This window comes from Arachis stenosperma, chromosome 1, assembly GCF_014773155.1.
Source record: "Arachis stenosperma cultivar V10309 chromosome 1, arast.V10309.gnm1.PFL2, whole genome shotgun sequence".
NCBI classification, from domain to species: Eukaryota; Viridiplantae; Streptophyta; class Magnoliopsida; order Fabales; family Fabaceae; genus Arachis; species Arachis stenosperma.
The window spans coordinates 126,950,287-126,959,291 of record NC_080377.1 but is presented as its reverse complement, the minus strand read 5'-3'; the positions used below and the strand labels follow the sequence as shown (position 1 = coordinate 126,959,291).

The 9,005-nt window shown below is 34.6% G+C and overlaps 1 protein-coding gene across 1 annotated transcript; it reads left to right on the top strand.

Moving 5' to 3' along the window:
• Positions 1 to 2,779: 2,779 nt before the first annotated feature.
• On the top strand, positions 2,780 to 8,850 carry LOC130934336 (sodium/hydrogen exchanger 6-like). The gene is made up of 20 exons (XM_057863917.1): positions 2,780 to 3,093; positions 3,185 to 3,209; positions 3,325 to 3,410; positions 3,519 to 3,630; positions 3,740 to 3,802; positions 3,953 to 3,972; positions 4,075 to 4,169; positions 4,379 to 4,407; positions 5,790 to 5,821; positions 5,921 to 5,968; positions 6,052 to 6,112; positions 6,191 to 6,288; positions 6,375 to 6,450; positions 6,573 to 6,592; positions 6,851 to 6,948; positions 7,063 to 7,172; positions 7,291 to 7,383; positions 7,630 to 7,721; positions 7,832 to 7,911; positions 8,034 to 8,850. Exons 1-20 carry the CDS (start codon positions 2,780 to 2,782, stop codon positions 8,102 to 8,104), a joined length of 1,623 nt encoding a protein of 540 aa, XP_057719900.1. The 3' UTR covers positions 8,105 to 8,850.
• The last annotated feature ends 155 nt before the right edge of the window (positions 8,851 to 9,005 follow it).

Below are 9,005 nucleotides of genomic sequence, written 5' to 3'. Positions count from 1 at the left end.
CAAAAACTTTAAATTGATTTCATTTCTCATGCTAATTCCATACGTAAATTTAAAATGCAGCGTTATTGAAGGATGAAATATTAATTTTTATCAGTTTTCATACTAATTTCATACGTAAATATAAAAAATCATTAAAAAATATTTGGTCCGGATTAATTATGCTTTTTAATTTTGGTATTAGACTTTAAATGTGTTTTTTTGTTGTGACTTCTTTAAATGTGTTTTTAAACCATGTAGAGATTTGATGTGGCTTTCTTTAAAAAAAAAAAAAAATATTTGAGAGTTAGATTTACATTTAAATATATAAATTGGATCTTAAATTCTGTATCTCAAACAAATATGAATTTAGTCACCAAAAAAAAATAAATATGAACTTTTTGATTTGTTTATTACGCCACAAATCCAACTTTAGATTTTTTATAAAAAAACACGCTATGATTCTAGGCACAGGATTCGGTGGTCCAAGAACCTTTGGACCACTTAGTGGTCCAAATAGAAAACATGTTTTTAGAGTTTTTTTATCAATTGTTACGTAGTTCTTGAACTAATTTTAATTACAAATTAACCCCATATATTTTATTTAATTATAAAAATAGTTTTTTATTTTATAAATTATTATTTTATCAATTATCTATTATATTTATTAACAATCAAATACAAAAATAACAACCAATTATATCCTCCATTCATCCTAATAATTCCAATTGATTAAATAATTAACTTTGATCTCGTTACGTTCGTCCATGGCTTCCAAATCGTGTTTCCTTAAAATTCAATCGATTGGTTTTTCAAAACAATCGATTGAATGATAACTCAATCGATTGGTTTACACTATATCACAAAACAATCGATTGAAAGTTGTAAGGTAGAATGGTAAAAAGCTTATACCAATCGATTGTTTATACTTTCCAATCGAATGAATGCCTCAAAACAATCGATTGTTGTTGTTACTCAATCGATTGAATTCACGAAAACAACATGGATTTGCCAAATACAATCGATTGGAAAGTGATGACATTGAAGTTTTAGCCAAATTCAATCGATTGGTAATGTAATCCAATCGATTGGAAGGTGATGAAGTTGAATGTTTTACCAATTTCAATCGATTGGTAATGGTACCCAATCGATTGAAATGAAACTGTACACTAAAAATTTATAAATTCACCTTTGCTTCGCATGCTGCAACTAATGCATGTTACATACAAGAAACTAAAAAGCACATAAAATAAAAACAGACAATTAATTACATGATTGTTCTATTTTAAATTTAATCTGTTTGTCCTCTGGTTTTGCGCCACTGAAATAAAATCAAGAAAATAATCCATGTTTAAATCAAACGCAGGACCAAGATGCTCAACATCCATAATGCCTAATGAAATAAATTATAATGCATGGATCGCAATAAACTTGTATGGTATGAACTTGTATGACTACTTTATTTTATTTGTTAAACTTTATTTGGACTGGACTATTGCTATTTTATTGTGATCCATGCATTATAATTTATTTCATTAGGCATTATGGATGTTGAGCATCTTGGTCCTGCGTTTGATTTAAACATGGATTATTTTCTTGATTTTATTTCAGTGGCGCAAGACCAGAGGACAAACAGATTAAATTTAAAATAGAACAATCATGTAATTAATTGTCTGTTTTTATTTTATGTGCTTTTTAGTTTCTTGTATGTAACATGCATTAGTTGCAGCATGCGAAGCAAAGGTGAATTTATAAATTTTCAGTGTACAGTTTCATTTCAATCGATTGGGTACCATTATCAACCGATTGAAATTGGTAAAACATTAAACTTCATTACCTTCCAATCGATTGGATTACATTACCAATCGATTGAATTTGGCTAAAACTTCAATGTCATCACTTTCCAATCGATTGTATTTGGCAAATCCATGTTGTTTTCGTGAATTCAATCGATTGAGTAATAACAACAATCGATTGTTTTGAGGCATTCATTCGATTGGAAAGTATAAACAATCGATTGGTATAAGCTTTTTACCATTCTACCTTACAACTTTCAATCGATTGTTTTGTGATATAGTGTAAACCAATCGATTGAATTTCAAGGAAACACCATTTGGAAGCCATGGACGAACGTAACGAGATCAAAGTTAATTATTTAATCAATTGGAATTATTAGGATGAATGGAGGATATAATTAGTTGTTATTTTTGTATTTGATTGTTAATAAATATAATAGATAATTGATAAAATAATAATTTATAAAATAAAAACTATTTTTATAATTAAATAAAATATATATGGTTGATTTGTAATTAAAATTAGTTCAAGAACTACGTAGCAATTGATAAAAAAACTCTAAAAACATGTTTTCTACTTGGACCACTAAATGGTCCAAAGGTTCCTGGACCACCGAATCCTGTGCCATGATTCTATAACTGTACATAATACATGCTAAGTCTCAATTACTGAATAAATTAGCCAATTAACTACAAGACATTATTTTTTATTGAATTTTTTATAAAGATGAAAAAAGAGATAAAAGTCATAAGTGCACTTTTGTGACAATAAGGTAGCTAGGTAGCTAGAGATAGGCAGCTTTATGATGATTGAGAAAGTGGACGAAACTGAAAAAGGGAAAACTAAGAGGACAGAATGGTGCTGCTTCAAGTGCCACGTCAGTAACCGAAACACAAATGGGCCCCACTGCCCAACCATATTCCTGGCTTCCTGCACAAATAATGACCATATTCTGATTCTCACTCTAACCGAATGTATAGAATAGCGAGCGTGAGCGGATATGCGAATGGTGATTGAGGATGTCGATATATCACCGGCAAGAGCGGCGGATGTGGTCACGGAGACGGTTGCGAGCAAAGCGGAGCAGGCGGCAGGGCTGGGAATTCTGCTGCAGATCATGATGCTGGTGCTGGCCTTCGTGCTTGGCCATGTCCTCCGCCGCAAGAAGATTTACGTGGTTCCGGAGGCCAGCGCCTCCCTCCTCATCGGCCTGCTTGTCGGCGTCCTCGCCAACATCTCCCACACTCAGACCAGCATCAGAGCCTGGTTCAATTTCCACGAGGAATTCTTCTTCCTCTTCTTGCTCCCTCCCATAATATTATATCCTTTTTTTATTTTCTTTTTGTTTATCTTAATTTCATTCATTCTCTCAATTTCTTTGTGTGGTTTCCTTCACCCTCCTTCAATTTACTCAGTCTGGTTTCAGCCTCGCACCCGTAAGCTCCTCCTTTCTTACACTTCTGTTCTTTTTTATGTTATTCTATTTCTCTCTCTTCTTCTTTTTTTGTTAAGCTATTAATTCCCAGCATTGCATTGTAATGGACTCCACAGCAACCTTTCTTCTCTAATTTTGGAGCCATTATCACCTTTGCTATATTCGGTACCTGTCTAGCTTCTGTTGTAACTGGTGTCCTTGTGTAAGTTTTTCTTTCTTTTACACGGTACATTATTACGAGTTATGATGATCAATATTAAATACATCAATAATGCTTTAATTTTCTGATCATAATATGCAATGCATGCAGTTTCCTTGGTGGATTTATACACCTCGTGTACGGACTACCTTTCGTTGAGTGCCTAATGTTTGGTGCTCTTATCTCTGCAACTGATCCAGTTACCGTTCTCTCCATATTTCAGGTTATTCTCCACTCTTCCACATCAGTGACTCAACATTATTATTGTATTTATCCACACTAAATATGTAGCATCCATTTCAGTTTGCTTTTTCATGCTGCCTTGTTTGTAGGAGCTTGGCACTGATGTCAATTTGTATGCCCTGGTTTTTGGAGAGTCTGTTCTGAATGATGCTGTATGGTCGTTTCATAAATTTTTCTTATTATTACCATAATCTTTATTTTAAGAAAGTAATTGGTTATCTGTGATTTAAGTTTGGGTCTTGCTACTTACTAACTGATCTTTTTCTTCTTTTCTTTCGTCATCTCCTTTCGGCAATTGGCAGATGGCTATTTCATTGTACAGGTATGTATCTAAGTATCTTGACCTCTAAAGTATATTATGCTCTTTTCAAAGTAAACCCAAGTATCATAAGACTTCCCTCCAACTAGAACACTTACTTTTCAGAACAATGTCACTGGTTAAAACTCATCCATCTGGACAGAACTTATTCATGGTGGTTGTTAGGTTCTTGGAGACTTTTGTTGGGTCGATGTCTGCTGGTAAGTTTTACAAATTTCACCTAACGTAGCCTTCATGCAATAGTTAAGGTTGTTCTATTACCTTGTATTATGGTTTGGTGTTGTTTCATATCACTTTTATTGTATACCAAATCTTCTTGAAAGATGATGATTGAGAAAGAGGGTGAACTTACTGTGATCTGATATCTAATATCTTTTCACCTTTCTTAAGCTGTTTGTTCGCTTTGCAGGTGGTGTAGTTGGATTCATATCTGCTTTAATATCCTTTTAAATAAAGTCTATACTTGTCCAATATATGTGCAGCATGATTCTTTAGAGGTGATGTCTCTCGTGCCTTGGTTAGTGGTGGCTAAGGATGGCTAGGTATTGACCTGCCAATAATAAAATGACACTTGTTATATTATAAAGATGAATAGGTTTGTAGTTATAAAATTAATCATCATCACTAATGCAAGACAGGTAACTAAAATATTTTTACTAAAAACAATTTAAAAATTTATGAATGACCAAAGGTTAAAAAGGTTATTATAGTTGTCCCTTTGTCGCCTTCCATAGCCAATTCTTTCGTGGCTACTGCCACCGATCTGCATTGCCACCTTCATCTTGGATAGCCTTTTTTTTTTTGGGCAAGTCAAACTCCAAGCCAAAGAAGCAATCCACCAAATTCAGTTGTTATAGAGTACTAGAAATTTAATCTAACTTCCGCTAGCAATGGGTCTTATCATAAAGTCTCATCCTTCTCTAACAAATCAACAACTCTCTATCTTCGAACTTCACTTTGAATGAGGTTACTATGACTCTGATCTCTAGATCTGAGAAACGAAAAGGAGTTAACGTACGGTTGTAGTTTGAGAGTCTGTGCTGAACAGTTCCCTGAAGGGATGAAACAATACGGTTCTGGATTTGGCTAAGACTTGAGGAGGAGGATGCAGGGCACTTTGGTGGTGATCCTCTCCTTAGTTGGGAGGAAGAGATTGAAAAGGATAATATGTTGGGTTTGTTTGGGCTTTAATTTTTTGAGTTCAGTGTGGATTTTAGACCTTCTAACATATTAGTTTATTCCGAAAATATATAATATTAAAACAACGGATATGTCTTGGAGTTAGCTCTGGACGGCCATGGAAAGACCACAACAGGTGAGAAACGTGTGCCAATTCATCCGATCTTGCAGCAGCACAGCAGCGGCTAGGGACGGGCGACGTCGTGGAAGAGCTTCGTACAAGGACAGGTGGCAGCGCGGAACTCCATGCAGGGCGGCAGCGTGATGGAACCTTGAGGAGGAAGATGAAGAAAGTTGAAGAAGAAGAGAGTTGCCAATGTGGGTTTGGGTAGGAAACAGGTCATGGATCCAAATCTGGTTCGGGTTGGGCTGCCCAGTCCGGATATTGTCCAAAAAAAAAAAGAATCAGCTGGTAATTAACTCTTCCCTAACTCATTTACCGTGTTTCATTAGAAAATTTACCCTGTCTTTAACCAAGTCAAATCCTTGGTCAGCTGCAATTCCATCTTTTACCTGTCACTTTTTGATTGGTCTCTGGCTTATAGCCAGCATAGTCACTGAACATAAAGGGCCACCAGAGACGGCACCTTCTTTAGATACTTAGAAGTCAAAATAGATTGAGGAACCTTAACTCTCAGAACCTATTTAAGTATGCAGGATTGAGTATTGACAGGTAAGTATTTTATGAATTCATTTTTCTTCGGCTCAAGATTGGATAGTTCGCATCATATCTATGGAAAATACTGATTAGGAAGTTTTCGGTTTTATCTAGCCTTCAGAACTTGGAGAGCTGTCTTTTTGTACTTTTCCCATATTTCTCGTAAGTAATCTCCGGCTTATTTCTTTATTACATTGTCATAGAAGCCTAGAAAAAGTTCTTTTACAAGCTATTTCATTTCTTAGGTACATGCTTGCAGAAGGTCTTGGCTTGTCTGGTATTGTATCAATATTGTTCACGGGAATGGTAAGTGCTTATTATGCTTTGATTGAAGTTTATATCTGTGTTTTATTGCATTTCTGTCAATGTCTCTGCTTTTTTTAGGTCATGAAGCACTACACGTATTCAAACTTGTCTAGAAGTTCTCAGAGATTTGTCTCTTCTTTCTTCGAGTTAATATCATCATTAGCAGAGACATTTGTGTAAGTAGGATTTGTTAGTAGAATTATACTTCTTGGAGTTTGATATTTCCTCCAACTGATAAACCATTTTTTCATATGATCTACAGATTTATATACATGGGGATTGATATTGCCATGGAGAAACATAGCTGGTCACATGTTGGATTTATTTGCTTCTCAGTTGTATCCTTTTACTTGATCCTTGGATGTTATCTTTTAATTTGAATTGCCATTGATTTCTATTAGCCTATTTATTTTAAGTTCCTTTCGGTCTTCTTCCTTAACTTTCTTGTTGGGTATTTCAGATATCCATTGGAATTGCAAGGTATTTGAGCTCCAGTTGCTATCATCATAAGCTACTAATAACAGAGACATTAGTACATTTCTGCTTTTTGAGCTAGTTTGGTTACAACAAAATGATTTGCATGAATTCATAAAATAACAGAGACATTAGTACATTTCTGCTTTTTTAGTTTGGTTACAACACAATGAATTGCATGAATTCAGACACTTTGATGCTTTGGTTTTACATTTCTCCCTAAAACTGTTTACTATTCTTTTTTTTTTTTTTGGCTTTATACAGGGCGGCCAATGTCTTTTGTTGCGCATATCTGATCAACTTAGTCAGACCTCAACAGCAAAAGATACCACCAAAGCACCAGAAAGCACTATGGTATAGTGGTAAGAGTGTAAACCATTGACTATATTGGGGAAGTTTGGTTGGCCGCTGCTTTTGGTGTGATCTTTAATTCTTTGCCAGATCACTTAGGTTTTTCACTTCATGAAAACAAACAGGACTTCGAGGAGCAATGGCCTTTGCCCTTGCTCTACAATCAGTTCATGATCTTCCTGAAGGACATGGGCAGACCATATTCACTGCAACTACAGCAATTGTCATGTTGACGGTATGCATATTTATGGTTGTCATCCAATAAGCTAAACATTGCACAAAAATAATAAATAAACTAAAAAAGAGGTTGAGTAAGATGCTTGCTTGACATAAACTTGTTTACTTTCTTTTAGGTATTGCTGATTGGTGGTTCAACAGGTACCATGCTGGAAGCTTTAGAAGTTGTAGGTGGTGAAATTAATAGCAAGGAGAGCCCTTTGCCTTCAGTTGAGATCACAAAGGTAAGCTTTTCAAGATGAGCCTCTTTTGCTGTCTTTAATCATCAGTGTTGTTCCTTGCGTGATATAGCCTAAGTGTTTGATATGCATGTGGAAAGGAAGCTTTTAATGTGGTGTTGAATCCTTACAAATTGTATGTGTCCGTTTATACATGGTTGTTTTGGATTTAATGTGTTTTCCTAGTAAAGGACAATAGCAATTATCTTAACTAATATTTTTCGTTTGTTACACAAGTTTGAGGAAAGCAATGGCAGCTATGTTTCTCCTCAGAAGGAAGAATTATCACCAGGGAGCAAAATCAAGTTGAAGCTTCGAGAATTAAACAGGTATTATATGAGTTCTGAATCTTAATGACAAAAAATGAGTTCAAGTAACTGCTCTTTTTCATGACTTTTCTACTTCTGACTACTGCTCTCTGCTTTTCTTATCTGTGTAGTGCTGCATCTTTTAAAGCATTAGATAAGAACTACCTCACCCCATTCTTTACAAGTCAAAACGAAGATGATGAAGAAGAAGGTAGGTTTGACCTCCATTAATGTGACTCACCATGATTTATTTGGTTATTATCTTACAACTTCTCGAATGAATTAAACATATGATATGATGCATTGCATGTTAACTTTGTTCGTGGTCAACAGAAGTAGTTGAGCTTCTGGCTTCTAGAAGTGCGGGATTCCATGATCCCCAGCAAGAACATTATTCTCCGTGAAACTTAAGGGAACTACACGGACATGGTCAATGGTATTTGATGTTGAATCATGCAATCTGTAGAGAGCTTGATCGATAGGATTTGATTGTCACAGCTCAGTGAAGGATCATAGGAAGTTGTAGGGTTTGTCCTGTTAGGTTGGAAGCTAATGATCGTATGTCTCTGATCTGATCTGTCGTGAAGCTTGGATTTCATAAACACAATCTAACCACACACGCATGCTTAACTCATCATGACTTCAATGCAGCAAGTTAGTGGAACATTAGTATCTGATCTTTATATGTTGAATATTACATCTTTTTTTTTTACGTTATTATTTTGCAGTTTAGGATAAAAATATTATATACAACGAACATGCATGCATGCATGCATTCACAGACGTTCCTTCCTTCCGATTTCCAAAATAAGGAGGAAACTAGTTAAATAAGGGAAAGTCATAAATTTGAGGAATAAATTGAAATAAATAAGATGAATGCGAATATGAAGAAATTGTCATCAATAATAGAAAAATAAATCTGATTTTCATAAAATGTGTGATCTGAAATTAGGTTTGCCATTTAAAAATTGGATTGAATAGAAAACGAGCTAATGCATGTCGTGTTATTCACAAACACCCTGGAACTTGACAAAGGGGATGTCGAGTTCTTCACTCCCCATTCGATTTTTTTTTCTATCGTGTCATACATTATTGCAAATGTTAATTAAACTTTAGTGATCAAAATTTGATAATATCAGTGTATTAATTAAAATTAAAACAAGCAAAAGTTGATGTAACACTCTTTAATTATTGACAAAGAACACAATAAAAAAGAAAGAGATGAATTACACATGGTGGTGATTAAGGGGAAAAAATTGATTACAGAAATGAAAAATTTTAAAAATTGTTACAAAAATGTGATGT

What these genes read in the sequence shown, in the direction of transcription:
- LOC130934336 (XM_057863917.1), top strand. Translation starts at nt 2,780, where the DNA reads ATGGTGATTGAGGATGTCGATATATCACCGGCAAGAGCGGCGGATGTG. An exon ending in TTGCTCCCTCCCATAATATT is followed by an intron (nt 3,094 to 3,184) that starts ATATCCTTTTTT and finishes CCTTCAATTTAC; the next exon opens with TCAGTCTGGTTTCAGCCTCG. An exon ending in GTACTTTTCCCATATTTCTC is followed by an intron (nt 5,969 to 6,051) that starts GTAAGTAATCTC and finishes TTCATTTCTTAG; the next exon opens with GTACATGCTTGCAGAAGGTC.